The sequence below is a fragment of the Pseudophryne corroboree genome, chromosome 9, assembly GCF_028390025.1.
Source record: "Pseudophryne corroboree isolate aPseCor3 chromosome 9, aPseCor3.hap2, whole genome shotgun sequence".
NCBI lineage: Eukaryota > Metazoa > Chordata > Amphibia > Anura > Myobatrachidae > Pseudophryne > Pseudophryne corroboree.
In genome coordinates this window covers 234,790,921-234,806,102 of record NC_086452.1, presented here as the reverse complement: position 1 = coordinate 234,806,102, position 15,182 = coordinate 234,790,921, and the positions used below count along the sequence as shown (strand labels likewise).

The window sequence follows — 15,182 nt, the reverse complement described above, 5'->3', positions numbered from 1 at the left end:
GTGTGGTACAGTATCGAACGCTTTGGCAAAGTCTAAAAAGATTACATCCACGTCTTTACCCTGATCTAGGTTTGCGCTCACTGTTGCATAAAAGCCAAGTAAGTTGGTTTGACAGGATCTGTCCTTCATAAACCCATGTTGATTCATTACCTTATTGGTTTCAAGGAACTTCTGAATACTATCTCTTAGAATACCTTCCAATACTTTCCCCACTATAGATGTAAGACTAACTGGTCTATAATTACCTGGTTCAGCTTTACTTCCCTTTTTGAATATAGGCACTACTTCCGCTATATGCCAGTCTTTGGGAACCATACCTGATATAACTGAATCCTCAAAGATCAAAGATAGCGGTTTTGCCAGTTCAGAGTGAAGCTCCATTAGAACCCTTGGATGAATACCATCGGGCCCTGGTGATTTATTAATCTTTAAATGTTTTAATCGGTCACAGACTACTTCCTTGCTTAAATAAGTACCTATCAGTGTGATATTGTCATTATTGAGATTGTGTGTCAGTCCCTGAATTGGGTCTTCTCTAGTGAATACTGTTGAAAAAAACTCATTTAGTGTGTCCGCTATGTCATTATCATTTTTGCTTAAGACTCCCAACTTGTCTAAGCACAGAATGCATTTATGTTTCATATACACCTTATACACACAGCCTGAATTTTAGCCAATATTTTTAATAACTTTGTGCATTAACAAAGTGTGTGTACATTCATACAATTCATATTTGTTTCATATACACCTTATACACACAGCCTGAAGGTCATTTAATACAATATTTTTAATAACTTTGTGTATTAAACAAAGTTTGTCTACATTGAGCCATCAGAAAACAAAGGTTTCACTATCTCACTCTCACTCAAAAAAATCCGCATTTCAGAGTATTCCGTATTTTGGAATATTTGGATATGGGATACTCAACCTGTATTACTAATGTCACTTTCTTTCATAAAGGCACATGCATTTTTTGAAATACTGTAGGAATGTTTTCTGTTATCATTTCTAGTATATTTTACCACTGCTCCCTTGAACATGTATCACCACACTAGCCCTTTCCAGCTATTACAGATGTGTCCTCATACACCTAGCGCCTGTTTGCTATACCTTACAAGATACCAAGTGGCACCGAGAGAGGGGGGAGAGGGTACCAATTACCTGGGCCCAGGTCCATGCCTCCTGTGATTAGGCCTTGCCCCATGTAAAGTACCTGGGCCCAGCGAAGCGCTCCACTGCCCTGGCTGGGAGGCATGCCATACTCCTGTGAGTCGGTGCTTCTCATGAGCTAGACACCACCCAAAGAGGTGTGGCTATGTATCCAGCATGCTGTGGCCACACCCCCTCCATGGTGGTGGTGGGGGCAGGGTAGCCCAAGAAGAAGTTGTACCAGGGCCCAGGATAACCAGTGCAACTAAGCCACTCACAGAGGTGTAGAATACCATCTTTTTCTATAAATTGTACATCTTACTTGCATCACAGATGCTGCAAAACACCACCCAAAGTGTAATACTGTCACTGAGCTGCGACTTCATGCACACAAGAATTAATTTCGAACACATATAAAGTTACAGATGAAGCACAACAGAACTTGGCAAGAGAGAAAGCCATGGTCATTGTATGGTAGCACATCATGTACAGATTAGTACTCATTTGTACAGATGGGTCCACGCTTATCTTGGCTAGTTTGCTGCGCTTAAGCACAACATGGTTTATTAACATAAACCCTTCATCTATTGTTCTGTACACAGATGTACAAATATAGCACATTGCAATCAGGGCTGTGTCTAGCCAATTGGCACCCAAGGCGAACACAAAAAATGTGCTCCCCTCTCCCCCATAGTTTGGGGGAGGGGAAAGTGTGTGCTTTGGGAAAAGGGGTGTAGTCTAGCAGAAAATTGGCATGGTCTTGCTGACATGGGCATAGTCTTGCAGGAAAATACTACCTTACACCATATCGTGCCCCAAACAGTAATGCCCCTAGTACCATATTATGCCCCAGACAGTAATGCTTCTAGCACCAAATTATGCCCCACACAGTAATGCCCCTTGCACCATATTAAGACCCACACAGTAATGCCAGTTGCACCTTATTATGTCCCACACAGTAATGCCCCTAGCACTATGCCTCACTTAGTTATAATGCCCCTTAAAATTGGCACGGTACCTGCTCATTGTCAAGGGGTTGTTTCATGCTGCTGGCCTGCTAGCCTGCTCCCTTGCTGCCGCTGCCAATGCTGCTGCCACTACATCCCAGACACTGCTGTGCCATTTTCTGCCTCCTCACTCCGGGCTCCGACTATTAAATGTCCCTCCCAAAATGGCCGCCTCCTCCTGAAGCATACTTGAAAAACTGTCCTCTCTCAGGCAGCAGCCATTTTCGGAGGGACTTTTTTGAAGTAGTCTATGCTGGCACCACGTGCGATTGCATGGCTGACCCGGCCCAAGAAACAGCATTGATTGCAATCTAGGAAAGTAGTTCACCCCGATCTCACATGCCTGATGCAGCAATCACCGAGCAAGCAGATTACTGTCCCCTCTGCGCTGCACCCTGTCAGGACTGCATTACTGACCGGACGCCTGGGTTAATCAAGGGTGCCACTGCCACTGGCTTTCAAATTCCCAGCTCCACCTCCATGTACAAAAACAGTGTGATGTGACGTGATTACATCATGCTGCTCGCACACGCCCACCCGTCACACCCGCCACATGCCCACCTCTCTCCTTCTATGCTATGCCAACGCCAGCCACTGATGAGGAGCAGCATGCAGCCAGCGTTCCTCTTAGGAAGACAAGTTCAATACTGGCAGGCGGTCTGCAGCAGCATTGACACGTCACTCGTTTTTCCAGCAGCAGCAGTAACTAGTCTGCGACTGTCAGTGTCAGTTTAGTTACCGACTTGTAAGTAAGCTGCCGCAGCTTGCTGGGGAAAGAGAGGGAGAGCCAGACCAGGCTGAGGAGGAGCAGTGTAATTGCAGTGAGTGCCATCAGGGGTGTTTGTTTGGTGCACACCACAACATCTGACAATGTATCTGCTTTATTAGGATTAGTACAACGGTGGATATTTTATATGCATTGACCATCAATAGATATCAATACATGGTGCTAGACACACCCAAAAGGCAGTGCTAGGCACACCCCTCCGACGGTGCATCCCCAAATAAAATGTGCTGCGCATGCCAGTGGGAACACATGTTGACAATAGGTGCAGTGCGAGAAAGAAATATTAGGCGCCAGATTGTCTCATAATGCAAGAACGAGAAAACTGTATTTACACTCCTCCATATCCTCCAGCACAGTAAGCGTAATGGCATTGGTTACAAGATCTACTTTGTCAATTTTCTCTAGCAAAATACTTTCAGCAGATGATAAATGCTGTTTATTTAAACCTTGATGGTTACAAAAGGTTAGATATAGTTTCCACACCAAATGAATACCTCCAGCACAGTCTTACACATATGATGCAGCAGTGAAAAGACGCACATACCCGATGTTACTGGGTCCAATATTTTTACAGCATGTCGGTCCAACAATTTCATCATTCAGCATACAGGGGACACCAGATCCGAAGTTCACCACACTCGTCTCAATCCTCATAGAAGACTTCTAACATACGGAAACATCCCTATACACAGGGACCCTCTCTCCTTCCGTCACCCGACGTACACCTTCAGGCATGCTAATGTCCTCTATATTCAAGCACTCTGCTGCTAATACATATCCCACTATCCAGGGACCTTCCATCTGACACGCTGACCACCTTCACCTTATGCAGGCCTTAAACCCTTAACTGCTGGGCTCTTCCACTTAAGTATACGGTAATTCAGGACTCCCCTCTAGCCTCGCTTCCACTTTTCAATGATCCCTCACTTACTACGGGGCACTTCTCCAGGGGCTATCAGCCAGGGATCCATTGTTACACCTCACATAGACACTCAACTTTTCACGAATGGGGTGTCTCTTCACAGGAGATCTCTCATCTTCCACTGTGGCACCAGGCAGCACTCAGTGGTCTGCTGCGGGTTCTCACCGTACAGAAACCCTCTACACTGTACACTCTTACTACAGTCATGTAGCAGCCAAAACTACTCCCCTCTTGTCCTCTGCCAGGGATCTCTCTCTCAAACTGCAGGCTCTGTTACTCCAGCTGCAATCAGGCAACTTCATGCTTCTATCATGGTCTTCCCTTCCTATCTGGGGACACCTGGAGGGGGCCTCCATATTACAGAGCTTTCCCCTTATCTTCAGGTGGTGGGTCACTTTAAAGGGGGCCCTTTTATTTATTGGGATTTGCCCTTGCATTAACTGTGCCTCATGGCAGTGCCACGCACCCTGTAATGCCAGTGTACTGCGGGACCTCCTTCCTCCCGTCCCACGGCCCCAGCTAGAATGGCCATTACTCTTCTATAGACTCAGGTCCCGATGCCAGGGGCTGTAGCCATGGGCGGAATGTCCCGCTAGGCCATACCCCCATTTTGTCCCATGAAGCCACGGCCCCTTGTGCAGCCAGCTTCCCCCTGCCCTCCTGGTGAGTGACAGGTGACATCACCGGGAGGCAGGACTTAATTCTGGCAGTGCCAGGGCTTATAACAAAATAAAAGTACGATGTTAATAAATTGACCATGTTTCATAGTAAATTACTGCTTTGGTTTTTTGGATACCATGGCTTTATTAGCCAAATTTTTACCACATGTGACACACTCTGGCATAGGATGAAATCCATCACAACACCAGCTAAATCCCAAATTTAAAGATTTGTCCAAATAAAGTAATTTTTTTTCTAATCATTCCAGTTTCCTGCAAGTGGAAACTGCTTTCTTTCTCACCTTCACCACTATCATCATGTTTTCTCTTGTACGGACGGTGTAATAGTTAGCATTACTACCTCAAAGCACTGAGATCTTGGGTTCGATTCCCCCCATGGCCCTAACTGTGTGGAGTTTGTATATTCTCCCTGTGCTTGTGAGGATTTCCTCTGGACACTCCGATTTCATCCCACAATCCAAAAAATATGCTTGTAGGTTAATTGGGTCTAGAAAAAAAATGAAACCTAGCACGAATGTTTGTGCGTGTGCATGTGGTAAATAGATTGTAAACTCCACTGTGGCAGGGACTGATGTGAATCGCCAAATATTCCCTGTAAAGCGCTGCGGAATATGTGTGCTCTATATAATTTTGAAAATTTAAAAAAGTCACGTGTAGTCGTGATGAAACGCGTTAGAACTCCGCCCACTGTTGCCGCAAGCCAGTCTCAGGTTGACATCACAGACATCGGCCACGCTGTCTATAACCACAAACCGCTTCAAGCATTGCACGGGAGACGGGTAGATAATCCCCCTCCAGCTTGTCCGTTTGACTGCAATCTTTCACATCCACCTGCGGGACTACATCCTCCGCCACATACAGTGGCTGCCATCATTGATTGCTGGAGCGGTTCATACACCGCCGACACCGACAGCTCCATCCACTACCTGCATTCACACAGCATGGATACGGCAGCTTAAGGTACCTCACCGTGGACATTTTATTTCAGATCAGCAGCTACTCAGCAATCGGCCTACGTTATCCACCACTTTCCTGGACTTGGTAACTATAAACAGCTATTCCATCTCAGCGGCTACATTTAGCTAAATTGCTTTTCCATCACAGCTATTCCAATCAAATGTCAATTATCAGAGTCGGTGATGCCCGGTATTATACCTGAACAATTTCAACATACAACCCAATGTATGCATGGAATTGGTTATAGCATAGTCAGTGTCACATGAACTGACATTTATTGTCGCATAGTGAAAACAGTACTTTTTAACAGCATAATTTGATACAAGGATATAACAGTGTTTGCAATTGCTTGAAAAATCAGCTTTATTGTTACAGTCTTATGGCTACATAAACACATGTTATGTATTTAGTGATATGGCGTATACAATTGTTTTTAATAAATTCTATTTTAATAATACTTTTTGGACTTCTGTGGTTGACACACTTGAGGTGCGCAATATATATGGTTTATGAGCACTTCTATTTTTCCCTTTAACCATTTCACTATCAAGTATAATTACACAAATCCTTTATAGAGGCGAACGTATACCCATTGTGCTCCCCCGTTATCTTGGACCAAATAGTATATGGTTTATTTATATTTTGGTTAAACAAGGATTCAGGCGCTGCAATTTTTCAGTGTGGTTGCTCTATGTAAATACCTGGTAATAAATAATTAATTGAACGCAATCCACAATTGTTCCGTTCTTCACCAGATTCACAATTATATGTCCCTGGTAGCAAATAACTCTGAGCCCAAAATATATTGTAAATGCCTGTACCTCTCCCACTCGTTCCGTGGTCTCCCACCTGAGAACAAGCAAATATTGGGATGCTAGCTGAGAGCAGTTTCCCTCCTGGTAGTGCATTACATCCCTCGCCTCTGGCACTTCAGGAGTGGATATTTTATCCATATGTCCCAAACAAAAATTTGTCAGTTGCATAAGGATGGGCACATGCTGGCGCTCGACCATGGCTCCAAATACAGTGTGGGTGCTCTTCTCCCCCCTTCCTGGATTGCATGCCCAAAATCTGCCTAATGGCAGTAACATGTTGGGGCTCCTGTCCTATTGCCAAAGGCAAATTGAACTTAGGCTGCAGGGAAGTGGCAAAATCCTACAATTTGTCTCTCAACTCTTCCCCCTCAAAAGACACTTCCACTGTTCCTTCAGGTAATTCCCCTTGTGGCTGCAGAGAAACTGACAGGACTGACTGATCCGTGTTCAGGTCTTCTCCCTCAAAGGCCAATTGCTCCTCCCCCAAACACAACACTGAGAATGGCTCAGTAGCCAGGACTGGTAAGTGCTCACCTGAGGAATTCCCTTGGAGGTTCTGTTGCTCGAGACGTGGTAGGGTGACCATGGTGACTTCTTCCTCAATGTCTTGCTGGCACTCTGGGATGGTTTCTATATCCTCTAAGCCCGCAAATGGCCAGTTGTAACACAGCTCAGGCTGGTCACAGAGTGTATTACTACGACATTCTAACAGGGAGGAGATAAGGGGTTTCAAGCAATGCTTCACTGCATCCACTTGGTCAAGGTCGGCCTTCCCCAGGGTAACATACTGGGCAGACAGTTCTTGGCACTCTCTCACTAAGGGGATCATTCTGACCTGATCGCTAGCTGCTGTTCATCGCAGCGCAGTGATCAGGTCAGAAGTACCCATGTGCCAGCGACACAGTGTGGCAACGCATGGCTGACAGCCGACGGGAGGGGGCGGCACGGGGGTGTTTGGCCGCCGTTTTGTGGGCGCAGTCCGCCCAATGCAGGCGTGGCCAGACCATGTGGGGGGCGGGCCACAGTGGCTGCGTGACATTACATGCAGCCGCTGTTACCCGGGCACCGATGAGCAGCTCACGGCCAGCACACAAAAGCTGTGCTAAACATCGCTGCTGTGTGATGCTTTAGCATTTCTGCGGGGGTAGGGGCGGGCCTGACATACGGGACGGACTAGCCCTGTGCTGGGCGTCCCCCTGCATGTCAGTGTGCCTGATCGTAGCCCTGCAAAATTTTGCCGGGCTATGATCAGGTCTCAATTAGGCGCTAAGTCCTCATCTTCCATCTCCGCAAAAGGGAAGTTGTAGTGCAGTTCCTCCTTGGGTGCCTGGATTGTGGGCACTGCTTTTTTCACTTCAGTGCTAGACAATTTCCATTTAGAACACTTGGTAGCTTCTTCCCTTGCTAATGGGAGAAGCTGTTGCAGATGGTGCCTTTCAGCATCAACCCTGTGGCACTGGTCTCACCATGCTGGGGTATTCAGGGGATCTCGATCCAATGCCACTTCCTGTGGCTCTGTCCAGGGAAAATTTTCTCTGGACTTGCCCTTCTGTCTCTGTATATTTGTATTCTTTGTGTCATTTTGGCCACTGTGGTGATCACTTCCTCCCTGAATTCCACAAACTCTGGCTCCCCCAGCAGATTCCGTGTTGCTGCTTCACTTTTGCAGTGCATACATGCATTCCCTGTATTCCCTGTAATTTGTCCTGTATGCTGGATACTCTCCTCCTGCTGATTATCCGCGGATCTTCATTCCAGTACTTTCAAATGTACTGCATCTTGGTAAATATAAATAACATATTCAGCTTCCCAGCCTACCGATAAGCTGACGAACTTCCATCCACAAGCTCCACTGCCCTGGTTCCATTACTGGGCCACTCCGCTGGGACCTGGACCATATCCTCCTCTTCCTTCTCATCACAAGGGTGCTCCAAGTCCCATTGAGCCAATTTTCCAATTAGGGACCCCTTGGTATCCACTGCATTGATTAAAATTTTTCTTGCATGACACAGTTCTTGCAGAACTCCCTTCCTGCTGTGTTTGTAGGTTTGTGCTGTTGCCTCCATTCTGCTGTAATATCTTGCTTCCATGCTTGTAACTGCAGTGATCCCTCTGCTTGCCACCAAATATGAAGATACCGGGTTCCAAATCACTCAAGCACGGTGGTAGATGAAAAAGCAACAGTGGTTTATTGAACAGAATGGGTTATAAACAGTTCCACTTCCACATGACAATTCCCACTACAAACTCCTGACAGAACATTACTTCTTAGTCAAGGAGCATAGAATCTCTCTTCCAGCTCTCTGGGTAGCTCTAATTATACACCCAGAAGCTTCATATTGAGGGGTGTGTTTTCCTTTGTCTTAGGATCTTACAGCATTGGAATACAATACATATTCTAATCAAGGTGATTACATCAGTCAGTGAGCCACCCTGTCTGGTCAGCTCACTGTTAGACAATAGGGAGTAAACAAAAAGGGACAATGGTACCTGATATGACTCACCCTTTGAGTGTCCTCTGTGGTGTAAGAAAAAAGGGTCTAAAAAATCCTAAAGCTAAATAGGGTCTCAAAAATCCTAAAGCTAAATACAGTATTAATGGCACTATACTGGAAACTACTGAGGAGGAAAGGGATCTAGGAGTCACTATTTTAGATGACTTAAAAGCAGGTAAGAAATGTAACAAGGCAATGAGCAAGGCTAGTCAGATGCTTGGCTGCATTGGGAGAGGAATCAGCAGCAGAAAGAAAGAAGTAATAATGCCACTGTATAGGTCATTGGTACGGCCTCATCTAGAATACTGTATTCAGTTCTGGAGGCCATATCTTCAAAAGGATATTAATACATTAGAAACTGTACAAAGGAGGGCAACTAAAATGGTGCATGGCCTACATCACAAAACATACCCAGAAAGACTAAGAAATCTCAATATGTATAGTTTGGAGCAGAGAAGGGAAAGGGGGGACATGATAGAAACTTTCAAATATATGAAGGGTTTTAACAAAGTCCAGGAGGGAAACATTCTCCAAATGAAGAGAAGCAATAGGACACGAGGACATGCACTGAGACTGGAGGGGGGGAGGTTCAGGGGAAATTTGCGGAAAAATTATTTCACAGAAAGGGTAGTGGACAAGTGGAATAGCCTCCCATCAGAGGTGGTAGAGGCTAAGACAGTAGAGTAATTTAAACATGCATGGGATAGACATAAGGATATCCTTACAAAGAAATAAGGATCAAATAAGGTTAGTGATAAAAAATAATATAAAAAAATAAAAAAAAATAAGGGGCAGACTAGATGGGCCAAGTGGTTCTTATCTGCCGGCAAATTCGATGTTTCTATGTTTCTATGTTAAAACAGTAGGAAACCAGGTCTAACATGAATACATTAACTAAAGTGTAACAGATAACACACAATTACAGATATTAGCAATATTATGGTTGATTTAAGCACAATCTGGGGGTGAGCAGGGACATGATATGGGGAATGAACAAACACAAGAATTGAATGTATACAGATATGGGTAGAAAAGGTGCATATTTGACATAGGAAATGAGGCATAGCTATCTTGTCACAGACATCTCATTTCCTCACAAACGCAATCTTGTCCATATTAAAATCATGCTCTCAGGGTTTTAAGCACATTAGGTATATTAGTCACACAGCACAGGATACTCTGGCCATATAAGGCAGATATAAAATAAGTCTGATGGGGGGCTAATTATGGCAAATGTGATTGGGGAAATATTGGCAGCAGCAGCTGCAGAGTTATAGAGCGAAACAAGCAGGGCAGCTAATGGAACCTGTCTATTTGGAAAAATTACCCTCCATCTGTAGGAAGAGGATATGCAGCATGTCTGCAAGGAGGATCCAGTGGGTTGTTTAAATGGAGCTCACATAGCTGTTATGAGTCAATAGAGAGCACCACCATGTTGGGGCATCATAAGAAATAGGTTAGGCTGTGAGAAGCAGTTCATCAATTCAACTTGACACCAGGCAACAATGGAGAACAGGTTATAATGTTGGCTCTGGTGTCCAGGGTAACACCTGTCCAGGAGCAAAGACCATCCAGAAACTCAGAGCATGCGCTGGCTGGGAAGACATGTAGCCTCCTTCTGAAGCTTTATCTTGATTGGTCAGTACCATAATAACAAAGCTTTATCAATAGAGCCCCAAATATCAGCAAGAAGAATTTTATATCTAGTTTTACGGATTTCAGACATTTTTTTTTTTAATTATAAGACTGTCTTGCATAATTTGTCAAGAGTAATCCCAGACAGGTGATCACACAAGCGGATGTCTTCTATGGGCACCCTCTGACCTGTTATCGGCACCCTGGTTGAAAAACACTGTCTTAAACAATTCCATGGAAAATGTTTTGGTTTAACATAATTTCTGTGGCACATATTTTGCTAATAAACATTTTATCCTTGGTTTTGTATTTTCAGGCTGCTTTTTGCACAGTGTTATGTGACTACCAAAAGCACAGTCACATGTTAAATTATGTGGTGAGCAGAGAGGCTTTGGAATGCACCTCTGCCATTACCTCTTCCCCTTTGACTTGACTTTATATGCAGTGAGACTGTGTCTTGCAGTCAGTGTGTTCTATACACTGTCACATCAAATCCCTTCTCCCCCTTTGTTAATATATGACATGGCAAGAGCTAAGGCCAAAGTGACAGCCATACTTGTGTGCAACCTAGAGACATGTTGAAAAGGAGGCAATGATTTGGAGATGAAACAAACCAACCTAGGTTGGAAAGGGCGCTGCGAGTGTGTTTCCAATTAACCGTGTATATAGCAGCTGCCTGGATAGGTCAGTTACACCTTATGGAATAGCAAAACAATATAACAACAAAATAGGCTGCGCTTAGAGATGAATTGTCATAACAACTGGTAAAATTTAATATACTTAAAATCTGTCAATTAGGACAATTAAAAATGCGTATACAATGCTTGAAATAACCTCTGATCATACTGTTAACAACAATTAAGCCTGTTCCAAATTAACCGTGAGACCCTGTTATTTGAAACCAAATGGATCCTGGGGCTATGGCATAGTCCCTGGGCTGGAAAGTATGTCCCAACGCTGGAGGATTAACAGTTCCAAAAAGATGCAAGGTTTATGGAAAGTCCTCACCAGTATTGCGTATGGATGAACAAAATCCAGTCCTTTGGTAATGGATATGGTTCCAATGGAGCAGTATGTAGGGTCCGCGGTGGTCCAAGCTGAAGTAGTAGGTTGTAGTGGATTGATCAGAGGGCTCACACCTGACGCGTTTCACAGCTTATCTGCTGCTTTTTCAAAGGTGACTGTGGTTCACAACTGACAGTGTATTTATACTATAGCTGATTGCTTCATTACAGACATGTGTATGGACAATTCATCTCTTTATATATATCTCAAACTTTACAAATAGACATTTTTTCATTGATCTAATTAGACTCGGAGGCATAATAATTAGGAAATAATTGTGTTTGTTTATTGAAAGATGATTTAAATTAATTTTGAATCGGAGCCGGAGGTGTTGGAACGCACGCGGCTCCTTTTATTTCCGGTATATGGAACGCACTTGTTGCCGCGGTAACGGAACTTGTTACCCTCACCAATCTTAACATGACTTTCTAGTCATGTGACCAACATGGCTTAGTGGAATGTCCGTATAGTGGACTATGTAGAAGCTGTGTTGTTTCCGGTCTGTGACCCGCAATCGTTACCTTGACGATGGAGTGTGTTTCCACCTCCACGTCATGGTTCTATGCGGTCACGTGATCGGACTCTTCGGAAAATTTACAAAGCCAACATTGTTCCTTTAGATGTCATTTCATCTTTATATAAAGTAAACACTATTCGGTTTATACTTTAAGAAGACCAGCAAAGCTTACATATTATATATATTTTTGTTTATATCGTGTGCATTTTCGGAGATGCATCCTTAATAATAAATTTCACAATGTCACTTATATAAATGCCCATGTCTACGTCAATAGGCTTATAAAAGGGACATTATAATTATAATTCAGTAGAAATGTATCTACCACCTACTGATGTTATACCATAATTAATATATTATGTAAATTCGTATATGTGTTACTTCTATACGTAAATAGACAAGATACATTCATTGTAAATGACCTAATTCTGGAACCATTTGTAAAAATATATAGAGTTTGATAGAAATGGTGCTCAACATTACTATAGGAAGCTGTTATGATCCTATATAGTGGAAGTTCTAACAACTTATCTTTTTGTATGTTATCGTAAAAAATGATTCTGACATAATATCCTTTTGTGTAGTCATAGAAAAAATGCACACGTGTACACGTCCACCCCCATCTGACGTGCACACATGTACACCTCTCCATCCCCATCACTTTAATCTCAATTTTGTATTTTTATTATTCTTTTTGTGGTTGTTATTATTATTGTTGTTAATTGCTCCATTCGTACTTAGAAAAAATTTTTTTTCCAAATATGCTCAATATTTATTAATACTAATGATTTGGAGATGTATAGTAAAAAAAAAAGACTTTCAGAGACATACTTACATGCTACTTCACCTGCTATTTAAATATTTAAAACTTTGTGATATTTGTGTTTTAATAGAAAGGATGGTTGCTAATATGTTGTATTTCTTTTTCTTTTTAAGCATTAAGGAAATGTAAAGGACTACCCTCTATCTCTAATGGAAAATATGAAAATATTAAACAGGACTATGCTTCTGGAAGCAGTGTGAAATATAGCTGCAATGCTGGTTACAGGATCATTGGTTCAGAAGACAAAATTACTTGTGATGATGGAAAGTGGACAACTTCACCAACATGCACAGGTTAAAATGATTAGAAAATAAACAAGAATTTTTACTTTCTGCTTGTAGTACATGCAATAATACATTTTAGAGTGTAAAATGTAAATTTCTAGCAATTAACTCACGTTTGATGTACCAGCAGCAGCCTCTTTTTTTATTTAGCCCTGGCATTCCCAACCTCAAGGAACACTAACAGTCCACGTTTTAGTAATATACTGTAAGTGCTTGAGCACAGGTGACTTAATTAGTACCTTAGTTATTTTGATTTAACCATCTGTGCTGAAGCCTGAATATCACTAAAATATGCACTGTTAGTGTGCCTTGAAAACAGAGTTTGGGAATATCTGCTTTAGGGGGTCATTCCAAGTTGATCACTAGCAGCCGTTGTTCGCAGCTCAGCGATCAGGCTAAAAATCGGCATTGCTGCGCATGCACCGCAATGCACATGCGCGACATGCGGGTACAAAGGCCTTTGTGGTTTTGCACAGGTTCTAGCGACATTTTCATTCGCACTGGCGGCCGCAAGAAGATTGACAGGAAAGGGGCATTTCTGGTAGTCAACTGACCATTTTCAGGGAGTGCTTAGAAAAACGCGGGCGAGCCAGGGAAAATGCAGGCGTGGCTGGATGAACGCTGGGCAGGTGTGTGACGTCAAAAGCCAACCCACCAGGGGGGCGTGGCTATGCTGGGCATGGAGTAGCACGTCCTGTGCTGAGCTCTCCTGCCTGAATATCCTCTAACATATCCTGACGGCTCCCCCCTCGGGGTTAAGAGGTGCCCTGGACCTGCCTTACTGTCTGGTGCACCCATAGGAGTGTTTCTGGCCCGCTCTGTTGTCCTGCTCGTGTGCCTGGCCGGCGGGACGGCTCCGGCCTGGCTGCTATAGCGCCACGTGCGACGCGGTGTCCGTGGCGGCGGGGATCAGCTCGCTACACTGTCTGTCGGGCTCCCGGGAACAGATCTGCAGCGGTGAGCGCTCCGCCTGAGCCTGCTGCCGTGAGTGCGGTCTCCCCTGCTCCGGACGCGTCTGGCCCCGCTACTTCTGCTCGGCATACTTCCGGTTGGCGGCTGGGAGACGCGCACGGAGTGCACCTCCTGTACGTCTGCTGCAGTCCGCTGGGCTGAGCGTGTCCCCCGCTCCTCCTCGTCTGACACTCTCTGCCTGTGGCTGGCGCCGGAGAGGCCGCGCTGCTGCTGTCACTGATCTTCTACGCCACAGGATAGGGCACTGTGGGGGCGGGGGGGGGGGGAACAAAACAAAAAACCGAGCTCTATAATAAGCTGCCCAGGCGCTTCCGGCGGCAGTCTCTGAGAACCCCTGCTGGGGCTAATATATAACCACAGTTTACTGGTGTGTGCAAAAGTCAGGGGTGTTCCACTGTGGGGTGACATTCATACTGGGCTGCACGGAGGCCCCCCATTCTCTCCCCCCCCCCTTCCAGTGCTATGTGTAGGGCTTGGGAGATGAGGAATTAAGCTCCCACCCATTGTCCTTATAACTTCTCAGTGCTCCCAGATCACAGCCCCCTCTGCTGCTTATTCCTTGGCTGAAATATATTACTGTGACTTTTTCTCTTTTCATTATATATATCCAGCTGGAGGCTGCTGGTCTACCACTGTGTGATTCCTGATTTGTTGATATAGCACTGACTAAAGGCTTGCCTGCTTGGTTTACCATAACTCTCTCATATAGTGCTGCAACTCCCTGTAGGGGTGACTATAACGAATACTATGGGGAGGAATTCTCAGGCTGCGGCCAAGCTTGAAAAATACGCTAGAAATCCTCCCGTGCAAAATAAGAGAATGGGGGGGTCACAGAATGGTTCCTCTCCCCCCTCTCCAGCTACAAGTGCTGGCTCCAACCCCCCCGAGGCTTCAGAGGATGCTATCCAAAGGGTACTGGATGCAGTTAATGCAAGCGAAGGCAGGCTGGCCGAAAAGATCACTCAGGTGCAATCAGATCTTTCCTTAATCCATCAGGATCTACAACGAGTTAGAGAGAGAGTGGGGGAGGCAAAAACCCACATTTCTACTGTCGAGGACACTGTGGCTCAGCTT

General features: G+C 44.5%; 1 protein-coding gene across 4 annotated transcripts in view; it reads left to right on the top strand.

Moving 5' to 3' along the window:
* The window catches only part of LOC134957934 (complement factor H-like), a 498,750-nt gene that overhangs the window by 128,644 nt on the left and 354,924 nt on the right, over positions 1-15,182 (top strand). For all 4 annotated transcript variants that reach the window (XM_063940184.1, XM_063940186.1, XM_063940185.1 and 1 more), the window contains exon 4: positions 12,966-13,145. In XM_063940184.1, coding sequence (XP_063796254.1) covers positions 12,966-13,145 — 180 coding nt within the window. The remainder of the gene's footprint in view (positions 1-12,965; positions 13,146-15,182) is intronic.